Below are 19988 nucleotides of genomic sequence, written 5' to 3'. Positions count from 1 at the left end.
TTCTGAACCTTCAAAATGCTCCCATAGTCTCCTAGACACTGAGAAGGTTCACCTCCAGGAAATGAAGATGCTATAATTTGGCTAATAAATGAATCTTTCCTCTACTTGAAATGTTTTTATTGCCTGAACTGGGTTACCTCCCATATAGGATGTCACTCTGGCAAGGAGTGCAGTCTGTGTGGTTTTTTCTACAAGTCTATCAGCGTCAGTTGGCTATTTACATGAATCAGGCTGGTGGGAGAAAAGCCATGCTGAAATTCAGTATTAGATAAATCGGTGGTAGGAATATTGTAAACCACTTTATATAGTTACCACTGAGCTAAGTGTAAGGTAGGTGTGTGTGTATGTATATATATAATTTAAATTTTCCCTACTTTATCTGCTTGCATTTAAAACTCAGACACTGTCACAATTTCTCTTGTTAAACAATCTATCTTAAGAATATTTCCTGACATTTTGATTGATGTGATGTCTGAAGGAAGTGTGTTTGTATTAACCCTGAGAAAACTGTAGACAGGGAAGCTCTCTTTATTTTCCTTAAGACCAGTTCAACTACAGACCTATCTCTTGCTCTAGATAGTGAAGGGAGGGGATCTGGGGTGCAGACTTTGAAAAAAATTAACCAAATAACCTCATAACTACAACTGTTTTTTAACTCCTTAGATGGAAATGAGCAAGGCGCTAAAGCAGTGTGTAGCATGGAGAAGCTGAACCAAGTCTTGGGAATCAGAGAAGGCTTCCCTAAGACATAGTTGAGCAGAGACCTACAAAATGAGTAGGATTTAGGATGAATAATTGTGGGGACATGACTTGTGGGGGTTGAGTGGAGGTATGAAGAGGGTGAAAGTTTTAACTTAGAAGAAACTTAGATTGCTCTTGACTATCAATGTGGCTGGAGCTAGCAAATGAAGAGGGCAGAGGAGGAGGAAGAGGTGAAAGAGGTCAGTGGGGTCACATAATGCAGGTCCCCTAAGCCATGAAAAGGAACTTTGGATTTATTCCTAGAAGCAATGGGAAGTCATCCATACTTTCTGAACAAGGGAGTGACATGGTCATGTGTGTTTTTATTTTAATGTTTATTTATTTATTTTGAGAGAGAGAGAGAGAGAGAGAGAGAGAGAGAGAATGCCAAGCAGGCTCCACACTGTCAGTGCAGAGCCTGATGCAGGGCATGATCTCATGAACCACGAGATCATGACCTGGGCCAAAATCAAGAGTCAGATGCTTATGGAACCAGAAAAGACCCTGAAGAACCAAAGCAATCTTGAAAAAGAAAACCAAAGCAGGAGGCATCACAATCCTGAACTTCAAGCTGTATTACAAAGCTGTAATCATCAAGACAGTATGGTACTGGCACAAGAAACAGACACTCAGATCAATGGAACAGAATAGAGAACCTAGAAATGGACCCACAAATGTATGGCCAACTAATCTTTGACAAAGCAGGAAAGAATATTCAGTGGAATAAAGACAGTCTCTTCTGCAAGTGGTGCTGGGAAAACTGGACAGTGGCATGCAGAAAAATGAACCTGGACCACTTTCTTACACCAGACACAAAAATAAACTCAAAATGGATGAAAGACCTAAATGTGAGGCAGGAAGCCATCAAAATCCTCAAGGAGAGCAGGAAAAAACCTCTTTGATCTTGGCTGTAGCAACTTCTTACTCAACACATCTCCAGAGGAAAGGGAAACAAAAGCAAAAATGAACTACTGGGACCTCATCAATATAAAAAGCTTCTGCACAGCGAGGGAAACAATTAGCAAAACTAAAAGGCAACCGACAGAATGGGAGAAGATATTTGCAAATGACACATCCGATAAAGGGATAATATCCAAAATCTATAAAAACCTTATCAAATTCAACACACAAAAAACAAATAATCCAGTGAAAAATGAGGAAAAGAAATGAATAGACACTTCTCCAAAGAAGACATCCAGATGGCCAACCAACACATGAAAAAATGCTCAACATCACTTATCATCAGAGAAATACAAATTAAAACCACAATAAGATGCCACCTCACACTTGTCAGAATGGCTAACATTAACAACTCAGGCAACAACAGATCTTGGCAAGGATGCAGAGAAAGAGGACCTCTTTTGCACTGCTGGTGGGAATGCAAACTGGTGCAGCCACTCTGGAAAACAGTATGGAGGTTCCTCAAAAAATTGAAAATAGAACTACCCTAAGACCCAGCAATTGCACTACTAGATATTTATCCAAGGGATACAGGTATGCTGTTTCGAAGGGGCACATGCACCCCAATATTTATAGCAGCAGTATTGACAATAGCCAAAGTATGGAAAGAGCCCAAATGTCCACTGATGGATGAATGGATAAAAAAGATGTGGTATATATATATACAATGTAGTATTACTCAGCAATTAAAAAAATAATACAATCTTGCCATTACAACTACTGGATGGAACTAGAGGATATTATGCTAAGTGAAATTACAGAAAGACAAATATCATATGACTTCACTCATATGAGGACTTGAAGACACAGAACAGATGAACATAAGGGAAGGGAAGAAAAAATAAAAGCTATATTAAAGCAGGGAGGGGAACAAACCATAAGAGACCCTTAAATATGGAGAACAGAGGGTTGCTGGAGGGGTTGTGGAAGGGGGGTGGGCTAAATGGGTAAGGGGCATTAAGGAATCTACTCCTGAAATCATCATTGCACTATATGCTAACTAATTTGGATGTAAATTTACAAAAAATTAAAAATAATTTAAAAAAAAAGGTCAGATGCTTAACCAACTGAGCCACCCAGGTGCCTCGTCATGTGTGCTTTTTTTATAAAAAAATTTTTTAATGTTTATTTTTGAGAGAGAGAGAGACAGAGCACGAGTGGGAGAGGGGAAGAGAGAGAGAGAGAGAGAGAGAGAGAGAGAGAGAACCCAAAGCAGGCTCCAGGCTCTGAATTGTCAGCACTGAGCCTGATGCGGGTCTCAAATCCATGAACTGTGAGATCATGACCTGAGCCGAAGTCGGACGCTCAACTGCCTGAGTCACCCCGGTGCCCCTCATCATGTATGCTTTTAAAGGACCACCCAAGGATCCTGTGGGTAGACAGGGAATGCCAGTTCTGTGCGGTGGTTCAGGAGAGAGATGACGGAAGCTGGGACCATGGTATTGACAGTGGAGAGGGAGCAAAGTGCAAAGATTCTAGAAGTTTCCTGGAGGCCTAGAAGCCAGAACTTGTTGAATGACTATCTGTAAAAGACCTCAGAAGCTGGGTTGTGGGTGTCTCATAGATTTCTGGCACAAAAACCTGGGTGGAGGGCAATGCCCAGGGAACACAGGTTTGGGGTGCAGTTGGGAAAGTGAGTACTGCATGAGCTTGGTGTGCAATTGCAAGCATGAGGAGCTTATGAGTAGGTATCAGAAGAGAGTTCTGAGCTGGGGATCCTAGATGGAAGAAATCACAAACACGGAGTGGATGGGTTTACTTAGGGACAGTAGGGAGTAAGAAGAAGAGGACCTCGGTTAAGAAGGTAGATCTCAGGTTGAGTATTCTTATCACAATAAAATTTGAAAGTTAATAAATAAAAGAAGACCGACCGCTGAGCTCCAAAGAACTCCAGCACTGGGGTTTGGGTGGAGCGGCGGGAGGAGCCTGCAGACGATGCTGCGAGGGATCATTTTGAGAACTGGAAGGAAAACTGGGAGACTTACATCATCCAAGTCTGAGAAGAGAGTAACTCAAGAAGGGACATAACTGAGTATCAGAACTGCTGAAATATCAACGGAGAAGAGGTCTATGAAGCACTCGAATAATTTAGCAAAATAGAAGTCACTGGTGACATCGACCCAGGCTTTGCTAAAGTAATGCAGCTTAACTCCCTTTGGAGTGGGTTAATAATGATAAATAAATAATAAGTGATAAGTGATAAATAATGAAAAATAAATAAAAAGCACACAATCTTCTCTGGCTTTACAGACACTAAATCACCACAACAGCCCTATGAGGCAGGTACTCTTATTACACCATTCTCTAGGTGAGGAAACAAAGGCACAGAGAGGTTGAGTGTCTTGCCCAAAGTCATATGGTAGAAGCAGGATCCAAGCTCAGGCAATTCAGGTCACAAATCCATTTTCTTAGTGGCTAGCCTGCCCTGGCTGTTAAGCGTGTAAAGAGGACTACAGACTGTAGACAACTCTTCAGAGAAGCTTGGCTGTGAATAGGGAGTCTGTACAGTAGCTAGATGTAAAAGGGGGTGGTCCCAGAAGGGTAATTTATGTTTAAGATAGGACACGGATGGAGAGTGTTCCAGTATTCATTAGAAAGACCTGTCAGGGGGCGCCTGGGTGGCTCAGTGGGTTAAGTGTCCGACTTCAGCTTAAGTCACAATCTCACAGTTTGGGAGTTTGAGCCCCACGTCGGGCTCTGTGCTGACAGCTCAGAGCCTAGAGCCTGCTTCAGATTCTGTGGCTCCCTCTCTTTCTGCCCCCGCCCCCACTTGCGCTCTGTCTCTCTCTCAAAAATAAACATTAAAAAAAGAAAAAAAAAAGGAAGGACCTGTCAGTGGGACTGAAGTTGCGGGAGAATGAAATGAGGATGGATGAAGAGCTGGAGGGGGGAGGAGCCAGAGCACAGAGGGATGGTCACCTGTTGGAAGTTGTAGAAATTCTTCCCCTATTGTCACAGGAGGCAAAGAAGAGAGTGAGTACAGTAAGGAAGTCTGAGGGAAGAAATGCCTTTCTTGCACTCAGTCTCTGTGAAATGCAAGGTTGGGCCATTTTCTGAGAGAGGACTGGGGAATGTGAGGTGGGGTAGAGGGAGGGGGGCAGAGCTGGTAGAAGAAATGCAAAGTAAAACTGCGAAGTAATATTGAGGACACAAAAGGCATCAAACTTGTGATTCCAGAAAACTACAGGGAAAAGAAACAGTTGTGTTGGTATAGATGCAGTGCTGGGAAGTGAGGGTAGGGTCATAATCACATAGAAAATGATTTTTGGGCAGGGGGCATGCTTAACAGCATATGGGGAATTCAAGTTCTTTATGTGTTCCCAGCAAGTCTGAGAACCAGCTGTTGGGGGTAGGAGAAGACGAAACTCAGAATAATAAATACTGGGAACCGAGATGAATTATACACACAAGCCTCTTCTGTCCAGATGCAGATCTAAGAAACTGATTCACTCAACACCCAAGTGAGCACTCCGAGGGGCCGAGTGCAAACCCTACTCTCAGTTGGCAAGGCCTCCATTGTCCAGATAGACTTCTCCTTAGAAGACAAGAGAAAAACTCCTCTCAACAACGTGGTTGTAAAAACAAGCAGACCAGAATAATGGGAAAGCAATGACATTCTCTGCTCTCAGGGGAAAAGCAGAGCTTGGGAAACAACTTATGGTACGAACCATAAGAAATGTTCAGAAAGCCCTTTAGCATTCTTAATAGGTTGTAAGGGGACACAAAACCCATGAAGCAGGACCAGACTCCATAAGAAGACCAGAGGATACAATGACAATAAAGGGTGGTGGGGAAGAGAAAGAGAAAGAAATAGGACTTTCCCATACACTCCTCAGACATTCTGGATTTTTGTGGTGGGAGGAAGGAAAGATGTGATCATTTCCCGAGGGTCCCATGTGCTTGTTGATCCCCATAGCAATTCTGTGGTGCAGGCATTACTCCCATTTTAAAGGTGGTAAAAGGAGGCTAAGAGAGGATAAGTGATTTGCCCAAAGCAAGGGAAGAGGGAAACTGAACAAAAGACGATTTGACTTTAAGGAGCTGGACTTCCAGCTCCCAGAATGGGCACCACAGGTTAATGAGGGAAGAAACATACAGAAAGGGGCCGGGTTTAGGCTATTTTAGGTCCCAGTAGTCTTTTTTTTTTTTATTATATGAATTTATTGTCAAATTAGTTTCCATACAACACCCAGTGCTCATCCCAAAAGATGCCTTCTTCAATGCCCATCACCTACCCTGAGTATTCTTAGTGTATAAATAGAACAGCAACAATGGCTACTGTACTAAGGGCCAGTTATATGGCAGGCATTTTTCTGACTCTCAGAGCAATCCTGCCTATGTATCATCACCCTCTTTTTTTTCAGATGGGGAAACTGAGGCCCATAGAGACTAAGCGATTTGCCCAGGTATATGAGTTTTCTACTGCTGCTATAACACATTACGACAAACTTTGTAGCGAAAGCAACACATGTTTATCTTACAATTCTGTAGGTTAGCAGTCTAACACAGGTCTCACAAGGCCATAATCAAGATGCCGGCAGGGCTGTGTCCCTTTCTGGATCCATTGCCTTGACTTTTAGCTGCTAGAGGTGGCCCACATTCTTTGGATCCTGGTCCCTTTCCTCTATCTTCAAAGCTGGTAGAATTATTTGGGTCTTTTTCCTGTAATATCCATCTGACCGTTTTCCCACAGTCTTGCCCCTCTCTAAGCACAGCAGGAAAACCAGATTTGGGCCCACTGGGATAATCTCCCCACCTCAAGGTCTTTAATGTAATCACATCTGCAAAGTCCTTTTTTTTTTTCACGTTGAGGTGGTATATTCACAAATTCTGGAGATTAGGATGTGGACATTTCTGGGGCCATTATTCTGCACATCACATCAAGTTAAAAAAGTATTGAAGGGCTGAGCCTAGAATTTAATTTAGATTTGGTCTAAATTAAGTAGGAAATCCTACTGGCTCTATCTTCAGAATATATCCAGAATCCTCTAGTTCTCCCACTGCCATTTCTACTAACTTGGTCCAAGCCATGCCATCGCCTACTAGAGGGCATTACTTCTACAGCCTCGTAATCGTTCTCCTGCTCCATCCTTGCCCCCAGTCCATTCTTAACATAGTAGCCAAAGTGATCCTTTAAAAATGTCTCAGATCAGGGCATCTGGGTGGCTCAGTTGGTTGAGCATCCAACTTCGGCTCAGGTCATGATCTCGCGGTTCGTGAGTTCGAGCCCCGCATCGGGCTCTGTGCTGACAGCTCAGAGCCTGGAGCCTGCTTCGGATTCTCTGTCCCCCTCTCTCTCCGCCCCACCCCTGCTTGTGCTCTGTCTCTCTCTGTCTTTCAAAAATGAATGAACATAAAAACATTTTTAAAAAGCGTCTCAGATCATGTCAGTTCTCTGTTCAAAAGCTTCCAGTAATTCTTAATTTCCGTCTGAATTAAGGACACGGTCCTTACATGGCTTATGAGGCCTACATAATCCTCCCTCCAATCCAGGGGTCTCCAGTGACTCTTCCCTCACCTTGATCCAACACACTGGCCTTTTGCCTGCATTGACACACCAGGATTATTGCCGGAGCCATAAGTGGGAAGGGGCTCTGCATTTTTGCAGAAGGGGCTCTGCCTCCTTCCCCAGTACCCTGAAGTAGAATGGGAGGGCATAGCCTGGTTCTGGGATGCTTCTTTGTTAGCTGGGGATCTGGAGGGCAAGTGGGAGGAGGATGAACATCTGCTGACTTCACTGCTCATGGCTGTGCAAGTGGTTTCCCTTTTCCCTCTGGTAATACCAACTTCCTACTCATAAATGCTGTGAGGCTGATGGGCAGATACTCACTTTTGCATGGGGTACTCATGCATGTTTGTAAGGGCTTCTCCACTGCACAAGTTCTGTATGTGGGAGATGGACTGGCTTCTATTCATGGTAGTATATTCCAGTTTCTTGCTGCTTGGAAACCCTTGTCCAGGGTCTGGCCTTCTTGGGTGGGCTCAATGCCCTCTCTCAGTGTCAAACCAGATCCACAAGAAACTCACCCATCTTTGCCACATGCAGTGATATGACCTATGAGGTCATATGCTGTACAGAGACAGCTCTATAGCTGTCTCTCCCTCCACCCTGCCATGTGCCTCAAGTGCTCTTCCTTGCTCAGGCAGGAGACAAAGGAAAGTTAACAAGTCTGCTTTCCAAGTGAGATTCCTGTCTCACACCTGGTATTTACCAGGGATTCTCTTAGAACCTCTTACACTTGGCTTTGAGTGTGGGGAGGCACTTCTTTCCCCAATGGCTCCTCTAGACCCCAAACTTGAGGCTGTAAAGACACCCTCCTTCTCCCAAGCCAGGTTGAGGAAGGAAGGTGGGGAAGATGAGCACAGCAAAGAATGTGGATGGCTTTGGTGATGTGTAAGGGAACAGAGTGCTTGGGCTTATGAGAGCATAAGATCCAAGAAAGGCACCTCTCTTCAGAATGCCAAGTACTTGCTGCCTTATTTTTTCAGCACCTTACTCTTTCTTACTCCTCATACTCTACTGCCAGGAAATCAGGAAAACTTCCACACACTATGACAGATGTAAAAGTCATCAGGATACACAGTTATGATGGAGCGAAAGGTTCCAGTTGAACAGAGGAAAACGTCATCTGCTAGTTAGAGAACAACTACATGTTGGCCAGATTGGCTCAATTGGTGAAGAAGCATCCAATTAAGTAGGGGGACTTTAAATTTCACTTTAGTAGGGGTCTAAAATTTCACTTTAAAATTTTTTAAATTAAATTTAAAATTTTTAACTATTTTTGTAGAAATTATCTTTTAAAGTTTATTTATTTATTTTGAGAGACAGAGAGAATGAGAGAGAGAATGAGGGGGGGAGGGACAGAGAGAGAGAGAGAGAGAGAATGCCAAGCAGGCTCTGCACTGTCAGGGCGTAGCCTAGGGTGGGGCTTAAACTCACGAACCATAAAATTTCACTCATTCATGGCTAAAAATTATTTTTAAGACTCTTATTTTTTATTTAAAAAAATTTTTAATGTTTATTTTTGAGAGAGAGGGAGAGAGACAGAACACTAGTGGGGGAGGGGCAGAGAGAGAGGGAGACACAGAATCCCAAGCAGGCTCCAGGCTCTGAGCTGTCAGCACAGAGCCCGATGTGGGGCCTGAACCCACAAACCCCAAGATCATGACCTGAGCCAAAGTCAGACGCTTAACTGAGACACCCAGACGCCCCTCCAATTTGAGTACACTCTTATTTTTAGTATTTTTTCCCTCTGTTTTAAAAAGCAATGCTTGTTGTGGTACCTGGGGGGGGGGGGGGGCTGTGTCAGTTGAGCATTCAACTCTTGATTTTGGCTCAGGTCATGATCCCAGGATCATGGGATTGAGCCCTGCATTGGATTCTATGCCAAGTGTGGAGCCTGCTTAAGATGCTCTCTCTTTCTTCCTCTGTCCCTCTCCCCTGCTTGTGCTCTCACTCCCTCTCTAAACAAACAAACAAACAAACAAACAAACAATAAAAAGTAAAAAACATATGTCTCCAGCACTTACTTGAGGAAATAAAGAAAAGTTTCAATAAGAAAACAAAAAATAATCTGCAGTTGCATAGCTGAGGGATAATCAGTTTGGTGGAGATAGAACTCTGATTTAGGGCAGCTTAAGATTATATCATAAAAGAAAGATTTTACTTTGTTTTATTTTCTGTTTTGAGAACTGCACAATGGACCCATCTGGGGTAATGAGATTTGGAATATGAAATTTATCAAAAACCAGTAGAGCCCAGAGACAACAGAAATCTTTGTTCTGCTTTAAATAAGTTCACCATGGGGCGCCTGGGTGGCGCAGTCGGTTAAGCGTCCGACTTCAGCCAGGCACAATCTCGCGGTCCGTGAGTTCGAGCCCCGCATCAGGCTCTGGGCTGATGGCTCAGAGCCTGGAGCCTGTTTCTGATTCTGTGTCTCCCTCTCTCTCTGCCCCTCCCCCATTCATGCTCTGTCTCTCTCTGTCCCAAAAATAAATAAATGTTGAAAAAAAATTAAAAAAAAAATAAATAAGTTCACCGTAGTGATAAGAAATGTTTACCCATAAGAAGAAACTCCTAGGACTTATTTTCTCTCCTTCTGTGATGCCTCCTTGCTCCTGACTATGCCTTGAATTTAGTGTTAACATGTGTTATGCATGGGCGCTGAGATCTCATGTGGATTCTACTGAATGAGAACCACGATGGGAGGGGGGAATGGACAGGGGCTGGAAGAAGCCTTCTCAGGCCAAAGAAGACCCATTGCTGAAACGTTGGGATATACATTTCCTAGATTTTGGGTAGTTTCCTCTTCCTATGTCCTTCAGATTTTAAAGCACAGCAGTGAGCAGCACCAGTACTCCAGGGAGACAAAGATGTGAGGTAGTGTGGGGCCACAGCCAAGGAAAAGACTGGTGCCAGGAGTCCTGGATCAGGTGGAGTAAGGATGTCTTCTTTTACAGAATTTGTTAGAGGGTGACCACAGTCGATATTCCATGATCTTAAAGCTCTCTGTTTTACTCAGTCCCCCGTTAAGATTTCCTTATAGTCCTTCTAAACTTAAAAAGCAAAAAAAAAAAAAAAAAAAAAAAAAAGATATTTTCATATACTTTAGGGCTATTTTGGTTTTTTAAAGTGAAGAGTGTATGAGTGAGCGAGAAAGAGTAAAAGGAAAAGAAAGGGCTTATAGCATTGTAACTAAAAGTCTCAAACCCTTGATAAGAAAACACTATGTGCTCTGCTACTATTTACTGTTCTCAGAATAGCAAATATAGAAATACTAATATTAACACCACCACTACTACTACTAACAATAATAGAAAATATAGAAATTTTTTACTGTGTACCAGGCATTGTTCCATGGCTTCTACATGTAACTCAGTCCTCACAACTGCCACGTGAGGTCCTTAACCCTATTTTATATCTCGGTAAGTTAGAGCTCAGAAATAAAGTGAAGGGCTCAGAATTCTAACCTAGGAAATGGCCTTAACTATTAGACATGCTGCTTCCGATATATTGTTTCGAGACAAAACCAAAACTATAACATGCACTTCATCTGTTCACCCACAGACGCACTCTTCATCCAGAAGAAGGCAGTGGAGAGCATGGTGAACTGTACAGACTGCAGCCACACTCCAGCTCTGGCAACAATAAGAACAAGTGGCTTTTCCTTGGGCAAATCATATACTTTCTAAGCTCATATAATTTCTAAACTAAGATTAGTTTCCCTATCTGTGTAATAGGTCAGAGAATACCTATCTCAAAAGGTTATTTGAGGAACTAAATAACATAATATTTGAAAAGTCAAAAGAATGGTAGTCATTACACTTCCTGACAATTACTGTTGCATTAGAAACCAAGAAGACCTCTGTGTTGTATTCTGCATAAGCTAATATGGGTCATCTCATTTCTTAGGGGAAATCACCCAACTAGGGTGCAGAGAATGTGTGGGAGGATGATGATGGAGAGGAGGTGTGCAGAGAAGGAGTTAACAGCCCACCATAAGTGTATAGGGAGATGCTTGTGTCCTAGGCACTTGGGTAAGTGGAGAGAAGTATGGTGGGGGCAGAAGAAGACAGGGAAGGAGTCCAGGATGACTTCTGATGCTCAGCTTAGGAGGACTGAGGGAGGCTGGGAAATGGAGCCACTCAGGGTGGCAGCTCAGTAGGCTCCAGTCTCTGAGGGAAAGCTCCCATATCCCTTGCTTTCTCTACTTTGGCTATCCAAATCTAGGAATAGAACAGGTTCACATGGGGGAGGGAGACGTGTGAGAATGGACAGCAAGCGAGAATCAGAGCAAAGCACAGACAGCCTGGCCAGCAGCCGCAGAGGTCCAGGTTCAGCTCTACGTTGCAGATGACTGCAGGGGAGATCTATGTGTTTTATAATTAGCACATGATAAGAGGAATGCTTTCTTCCATTTTGGCACGAGGTTCTGGAATGTACAGTCACAATCCTGGTATGCTATCAAAAGATTTTGTATCCCAAACCTTCTGCTATTGTGTCACTGGTATGGCGGCTTGTGGGATAGTCTGGTAGGAAGCAAAAACCAGTACCTTTTTGATAACAATGAAAATCCTTGGATTTAGGGCTGATGGCTCAGAGCCTGGAGCCTGTTTCCGATTCTGTGTCTCCCTCTCTCTCTGCCCCTCCCCCGTTCATGCTCTGTCTCTCTCTGTCCCAAAAATAAATAAAAAAACGTTGAAAAAAAAAAAGAAAAGTAAAAAAAAAAAAAAAAAAAGAAAAAGAAGGGGCGCCTGGGCGGCGCAGTCGGTTAAGCGTCCGACTTCAGCCAGGTCACGATCTCGCGGTCCGTGGGTTCGAGCCCCGCGTCGGGCTCTGGGCTGATGGCTCAGAGTCTGGAGCCTGTTTCCGATTCTGTGTCTCCCTCTCTCTCTGCCCCTCCCCCGTTCATGCTCTGTCTCTCTCTGTCCCAAAAATAAATTAAAAAACGTTGAAAAAAAAAAAAGTAAAAAAAAGAAAATCCTTGGATTTATATACTATGGCATGATGTTAGGGGCATTGTTTAGCACTTGGCATAGCTCTGAATACCGAGGGCAGAAGACCAAAGGAAAAAGTCTACTTTGAAAGCTCTCTCAGAACATATCTGAGGGAATTTGCTGGTTAATGCAAATACATGTCCAAACAAGTACTGGTTTACGTAGGGAGTACACAGAGCTGGCAAGCGTCACTTGGCATGAAGAGCGTGAGTAATGCTTCATTTTAATGAGGGATCTTGGGGGTCTATAATGAAGGGTACGTGGTATTTCCCATGTGTCTCTTTGAAACGTGCACTGAATGTACCCACAGTGGAAGAAAAGCCATTGGAAAGTATATATTTCCTGAAACTTTTGGGGCTCTGTAAGATTCAGATAATTAAAAAGAAACTTTTTTAACATTTATTCATTTTTGAGAGACAGAGCATGAGTGGGGGAGGGGCAGAGAGAGAGGGAGACATAGAACCTGAAGTAAGCTCCAGGCTCTGAGCTGTGAGCACACAGCCTGATGTTGGGCTGGAACGCGCAAACTGTGAGATCATGACCTGAACCAAAGTTGGACACTCAACCGACTGAGCCACCCAGGCGCTCCCAGTTTCAGGTAATTTAATTGCATACAAATGAATTCACAGAAATACATTCAGAGATCTCAGAATAAAAATCTTCCCTTCCCAGAGGTAACCATATATGAGTACACCGTAATGAGATTATATTTGGGAAGGCTAAGGGGGTTTTTGATTCTTAATGATTTTTGATTTTGAAATGAACGTATCCTTAGAATAATTCATGCTTCCCTACACGACTCTTCTGAAAGATAAGAGTCATTTAAATATCAAGTTAATACATATAAAGTAAATATATTTAGTTTAAAGACATAATTTCAGTCACACTTCACCTGTGAGCCCTGATCATCTGGACCTTTTCTATCAGAGAAAATCAATACTTAACACTTTGGGTGGAAACAAAAGATCTAGGAAGTGACTAGGAAAACAAACATTCCCCAGTCTTTGACTAGTCAATGAAATGGCAGATGGAGTGAATGTTATTGCATGTTTGTCCTGGGGTCTATTGTCTGGATGTCCCCTTAGATCCAACCACCAGGTAGGACTTCCTAGAAACAAATTCCCCTTCTGGTCAGATCTGGGGCGTTATGTGGTCATTCATGCAAAGTATGTGAAGCACTGTACTGACCTTTATTTTGTATTTCTGAGTTGGCTGGAGCAAAACGCTCCATGGTTGCCTGGGAGCTCAGGGATTCTGAGCTCCCAAAGCTCCCAAAGCGCTCAGGGATTCTGGAGGGATTAAGTACAGTTCTGGGGTGTTTGGGAGAACTTGTTCAGTCCTTCAGTCTTAAAGGAAAGGATGGTGACCCATAACTCAGGAAGAGAGTCCCAAGAGGCAGAAATGCTGGCAGGAGGGACCTCTTCTGTGTCCACTAATATATCAAAGAGGACTTGGAATTCTAAAGAGAAGTGAGAAATTCTCTGTCTTAAAAAGAATAATTTTGAAACATTAAAACATGATAAGAACTGAAATTAATGTGAAGTAAACTTAACAGGCAACTGTACTGTTATCAGATTAATGTGGCACCACCCACTTGGGACCTATTCGTGCCCCAGAGGCCAAGTGGAGATTTCTTGTGATTTATTTATCCCAATTTGAAAAAACAAAACCCTTCAATGCATGCTATAATCACTAATTGCAAGACAGGTTCTAAACTGACTCAGGAAAATGTCCATTTTCCCTCGTTTCCTCTGAAGTTTAAGGTCACTCCTCTAAAGAGGCCATTTCTTCTGTTCTCATTTGCATTTGCTCACCAACAACAGCAACAACAAAAAAAATCCCAAGCAAAAAGCCCTTAAGCAATAAAATCGCTGTCCAAGAAAAACATTTAGTTTGAAAAAGAGTTGAAAAATGTAGCCTTGGAAGAACCATTGCTTACATGGGATTGTTCAACAAATTCCTGTTGTGTGAGGTTTGGCATATACTTTCTAAAAATATAAGCATCTGGGGAAATGAGACAAAGCCCAGGTCCTGGACCAAATGAGGCACGCAGTGTGAATCTGTTAGTGATTATATCCATAATGAAATATGTGCCCAAATTTAGCAGTGCAAAATCTAATACAATACGAAAGCCCAGCAGGCACTGTCCTTACCATAATATATAGCCAACAGAGAAGGTACATATGGCGGCGAGTCCGCTGTTCCTGCTGGGATACGCATGGTGTGATGTCCTCATCTCGATTAATATAAAGGGCAAAACTGTTGTGTGCTGAAAAAGAACAGAGAACAGGTGACACAGATTCTTATCGCCCCTCAATAGTTGTTTTGTCTCTAGTAGGAGAATGGATAGTGCAGATTCCTAGCAAAAGCACCACAGCAGACAGCAGCTGGGTATGGCTCACCTAAGAGGTAGGAGGGATGGGAAAGCAAGTGGTGCATTGATCACTCCATTGGCATTTTTCTCCTGTGTTTGAATTTTTAAAATTTTATTTTATTATGATTGTTATAGGAAATTTCAATAATATTGAAGGATGTATTAGAACATAAGAAAGGAATAAAAATAACTACTTTAGTATTTTGGTAGATGTCCTTTTTTGCCCTCTCCTTGTTCATATTATTTATACATAGTTAACATTGTACTGTGCACACAATCTTGTTTTGGACTATAGCATGAGAATTTTTGATATGCCACTTTAGAAATCCTCCTAGAATATCAACCTTGACCATAGCTGCTTAAAACTCCATTTTGTGGATATACTAAAATTTATTTGACCCATTCCTGTTCTTGGACATTAAGTAGTATAAGATCTTCAATTTTTCATTTATGAAAAATGTCATGATGAATATCTTTTGTAGAATTCTTTGAATGTCTGAATGTTAAATTATTTTCTTATGGTTAAAGTCTATGAAGATTTTAGGACTGTTGATACATAATGCCAAATTATGTGTGTACCAGCAGCAGGTTAGGAAACGAAGCCAAATTAGCTTCCAGAAAGGATGTACTGGTTTGTAACAGCAGTACATGTATTTAGATATGATGTTTGAAGTCAGACTCCAAAGAAGCTTGGTCGGACCTTCCCATTTGTTGTTTGGATGCAGTGGCCACTCAGATGCTCAGTTTAGTGGGCCAAGATGTGGATGAAATTTGGTAACAAGAAAGGAAAATCAGCTTGTCTTGGTATTGAAATTTGATAGCCAGGTATATAAGGGACAAAGATCTTAGGTAAAATTGGGTTAGGGTATAGATTTGCCTTTCAAAACGGGAGTTTCTCAAGAGTAAGAAGATGGCAGAACTGAGAACTGAACCACCAGTAAGTTTGAATTCTGTTTAGTACCTCCTAAGGGCCATGAAAGAATCTTTGCTCCTCTCTTGCTGTATTGTTTGCATATTCAAAGAAAATGCAGGAAATTGAATGTTATAATTTTCAAAATCTAATAGATATCAATGGCAAAATGGAACCAGGTGGCAGGAAGAGACATGGTGGTGATATCAAAGTGAACATCTTTGTGTTCAGCGTCGCTCCTTATCAGGGAAATACAAATCAAAACCGCACTCAGGTATCACCTCACGCCAGTCAGAGTGGCCAAAATGAACAAATCAGGAGACTATAGATGCTGGAGAGGATGTGGAGAAACGGGAACCCTCTTGCACTGTTGGTGGGAATGCAAACTGGTGCAGCCACTCTGGAAAGCAGTGTGGAGGTTCCTCAGAAAATTAAAAATAGACCTACCCTATGACCCAGCAATAACACTGCTAGGAATTTATCCAAGGGATACAGGAGTACTGATGCATAGGGGCACTTGTACCCCAATGTTCATAGCAGCACTCTCAACAATAGCCAAATTATGGAAAGAGCCTAAATGTCCATCAACTGATGAATGGATAAAGAAATTGTGGTTTATATACACAATGGAATATTACGTGGCAATGAGAAAAAATGAAATATGGCCTTTTGTAGCAACGTGGATGGAACTGGAGAGTGTGATGCTAAGTGAAATAAGCCATACAGAGAAAGACAGATACCATATGGTTTCACTCTTATGTGGATCCCGAGAAACTTAACAGGAACCCATGGGGGAGGGGAAGGAAAAAAAAAAAAAGAGGTTAGAATGGGAGAGAGCCAAAGCATAAGAGACTGTTAAAAACTGAGAACAAACTGAGGGTTGATGGGGGGTGGGAGGGAGGAGAGGGTGGGTGATGGGTATTGAGGAGGGCACCTTTTGGGATGAGCACTGGGTGTTGTATGGAAACCAATTTGACAATAAATTTCATATACTAAAAAAACAAAACAAAACAAAACAAAAAAAACAAAGTGAACATCTTTGAAGCAACATATTGTTTATATTTATAGAGAAAACAGAAATACAGGATTTTAAAAGAAATACTGATAGTAGAAATTCTTTGCTTTAAGTGTCCTCCTCTAGATAATTGTTCTGACTGACAATATATTAGTAATTAGAGAATAGTATTCCTAGAATGTCGGGTGGGTGATTCCACAGTTGGGTAACTTTATATTTTTTTACTCTCTGCTTCTCTATTGTTGTTTTCAAACAGTATAATTAGCACTGAAGGGAACCATGCAAAATGTACATGTGTGTTGATACAGAGACAGTATGTATTTTAAAGATCTATTTTATTGGTTTTTTTTTTTCACTATAATCCAGTCACCTCAGATGACATTGGCCTGAAGTTTCACCGATTTGAAACACCAAAACTAGTTTTACAATGGTGCATTCATGTGTAAAATTCAAATGTATAGCTGATAACAAGGCCAAGTCTTGTCAAATCTCACACAGAAAAAAAAAAATCCCTGCAAATCAAACATTTACACCGAAGATATTGCTGACTCGGATGGCCTGTGTGGGTTATAGAATGGCGACAATATATTATTTTTGACTTGTGAATATTAAAAAGTGTTTAAATTCTACTTCTTCATCCATTGTTCCAAACTGAGTATAAAATCATCCATATTTCTATATTATATAAGTTCAAATAACTAATCTGAGTATTCTTACTTATCTGGTTGTCATTATTTTACCTAGCCTACTTGCTGATTATCAGATGTCACACCTGGAAGGGTTAGGATGTACTCTGATGATGCCAGACAGAAGATCTCTTTGAAAAGTGAAGATCTTTCTAGATCACTTCATTAATGGCATCATCACCGCTAAAAAGGAGCTACTTGTTCCATCAATGACATCATCAATAACAGAAGATCTTTTTGAGGCCAGCTGTGCCTGTGCCAATTGCACCAGGGGCAAATCTCAGGGTAACAACTTATTCAGAATTTTCAGGCACTAAAGAATATATATCTCCCTCTCTAAAAGTCTATAATGCAAATTATATTTACTGTTAAACAGTATATATTAACAAAAGTAAAAGTAGTACAAAATATTTAAAGCAAATATAGATGTTGCTCTGCGGGTTGGTAAAGTTTTATAAACTAAAAAAATGGGAAAAATCTGTAAATGGGCTTGCTGAATCTCTAAGTAACCTTTAGCAGCCCAATTGTTACCCAAAATCTGGGGCAGCCAGAGGGATAATTATTTTAGAACTACAGGTACAAGAAATCCAGTTCTAATCCACTTCCATGCAACACTCTGCTTGAATGACATAAGAACTAGGAAGGAAATATTCAAATATTCAAGTCCATCCAAGACCACTTGCTGTGCAAGAATGATAATCCTATGTTTTGTTCACCACGGTATTTGTAGGAAAGAGCTTGACATATAGGAGGTGCTCAATAAATATTTGTAGAGATAATTTAATCTTTGACACAACATCTTAAATGGGTATTATTAACTTCATTTTGCAGATGAGGTAACAAAGACTCAGAAAAGGTAATTCTCTTGCCCAAGATCACAGAGCTGGAGAAAGGGTTCAAGACCAGTCCTGTCTCCAAATCCTAGGCTCCATTTTCTATATTAGAATTATATTTTTAAAAGATATTGTTATGTAATCTTTGACTCAATAAACCTGTGGGAGTGCATGATTGAAGATCACTTATGTTGTCATTCAACTGGCCAGAACTCTTTTTTAGTTGAGCCTCAAAATAAAGAGGTCTTCACTATAAGGAATATATTTTGCCAAATGTATTCTTTCCTGTGGTATATAAGCATTCTGAATAATAATAATAAAACCAGCTGGCATAAAGTCAGGAATTTTCAGTGGTGTGATGATAAAGATGGCTGGAGGCAGCTCTTTCGTCTTTTGGCCTAGAAGAGGTCAAGGTGCAACTTTCTTGGTTATCCCTCTCTGGGTTGATCTGGTACCTGCTGCCTCCACCACGTCTCCGAAACTCCACCCCAACGGGATCAAAGTCACAGACCTTAAGTGCATGAGCCGGGAAGTCGATGCCACGTCTGCCCCAGCTGCCAAGACTAGACCCTGGGTCTGTCACCCAAAAAGGCAATGATGGGATGATGACATCCCAAGGCAACAGGTGACTGCAAGGGTCTAAGAATGACAGTGAAACTGACCATTCTGAATAGACAGACCCAGATTAAGTAGTACCTTCTGCCTCTCCCCCCAGTGTCAAAGGCCCCCAGGGACCAGAGACAGAGAGAAGCAAAAGCCCATCAAGCACAGTGGAAGTATCACTTTTGATGAGATGGCCAACATTGCCTGACAGATGCAGTACCTATCTTTATAGTCAGAGAGCTCTCTAGAGCCAGTAAAGAGAACCTGGGGACTTCTCAGTGTGTGGGATGCAGTGTTGATGGCCATCATTTTCATGACATCATAGATGATACTAACAGTGGTACAGTGGAATGCCCAGCTACTTAAGAAGTACAAAGGAAAATATTTCAATAAAGGATCATTTGACAACTGAAAAAAAAAAGAGTATACTCAGGAATGATCTGTTTCTATTTCTCAAAAACAAATACCTTTTAAAGTTTTCTCAGGTATAGACACACACTGGATAAACAAAGAAAGAGATAAAGTCTGGTTGCCAGCGGTGGCTCTTAAGAATTGTATTGGACTGTTTTTCTATAGTGCATTGTCAACAGAACAATTGCCCGCAGCTGAGTTGCTGAGATTTGACTCCTTCCTCCCTTCCATCCTTCCTTCCTTCCTTCCTTCCTTCCTTCCTTCCTCTTTCTTTCTTTCTTTCTTTCTCTTTTTTTCTTCTTTCTTTCTTTCTTTCTTTCTCTTTTTCTTTCTTCTTTCTTTCTTTCTTTCTTTCTTTCTTTTTGCTTTTTTAAAGCACTATGTAAGATGAAGAGTTGACAGCACAAGAAATAAACCTTTGATCTAATCTATAAACTCTATCCTGGAAAGCACTGCTCTATTATGTAAGTAGTTATCCTATCCCAAGTGCAAGTTTCCATTGCTGCTAATTTTGATGAGACTGTGATCAGAAAATTGTATCCAAAAAGGGAAGTCTAAATCTATCTTGGGTTTTTGCATCCCTTTTGTTTTTTTCAAATGGGGTTCAGATGGGTTCTCTTTATGGAACGGTGATTATCACCATGAACTTTACCCCAAGGTAAAGGTCAGCCTGTAGAAAGGATCCCCCAGGTGTTGTCTGTCACCCATGACTTAATTATGATGTGAAGGCGATGGGCTAAGACAAAGTGTAATTAAGTGGAAACTAGCATTTGGACCCTGGGTCCTGATTGTGTCTTACCACACTATAAGACTTCAAGCAGGTTCTTGTACATTTGTGAAGCTCAGTATATATATGTATATATTTTGGGGGGTAAAATGAGAAGGTTGCATTAAACTAGTGCACCACAAACTTCAGTCATGATGAGCTAGAATTTTAAGCTTTGCTATATCACATACG

At 41.5% G+C, this 19988-nt stretch overlaps 2 protein-coding genes across 6 annotated transcripts in view; one reads left to right on the top strand and one right to left on the bottom strand.

Moving 5' to 3' along the window:
- ADAT2 (adenosine deaminase tRNA specific 2) overlaps positions 1–10835 on the top strand; it is a 167382-nt gene extending 156547 nt beyond the window's left edge. Inside the window, exon 8 of the transcript XR_007152326.1 lies at positions 10769–10835. The gene's annotated coding sequence lies outside the window, so the exon portion shown is untranslated. The remainder of the gene's footprint in view (positions 1–10768) is intronic.
- Positions 1–19988, bottom strand: part of AIG1 (androgen induced 1) — a 255537-nt gene that overhangs the window by 31711 nt on the left and 203838 nt on the right. For 4 of the 5 annotated variants that reach the window (XM_047859695.1, XM_047859697.1, XM_047859698.1 and 1 more), the window contains exon 4: positions 14352–14467. In XM_047859695.1, coding sequence (XP_047715651.1) covers positions 14352–14467 — 116 coding nt within the window. Of the gene's footprint in view, positions 1–12730; positions 13658–14351; positions 14468–19988 lie in introns of those variants that run through there. The other variant, XM_047859699.1, reaches the window with a different exon arrangement.

This window comes from Prionailurus viverrinus, chromosome B2, assembly GCF_022837055.1.
Source record: "Prionailurus viverrinus isolate Anna chromosome B2, UM_Priviv_1.0, whole genome shotgun sequence".
Lineage (NCBI taxonomy): Eukaryota > Metazoa > Chordata > Mammalia > Carnivora > Felidae > Prionailurus > Prionailurus viverrinus.
This window is presented reverse-complemented; position numbering and strand designations above follow the sequence as displayed.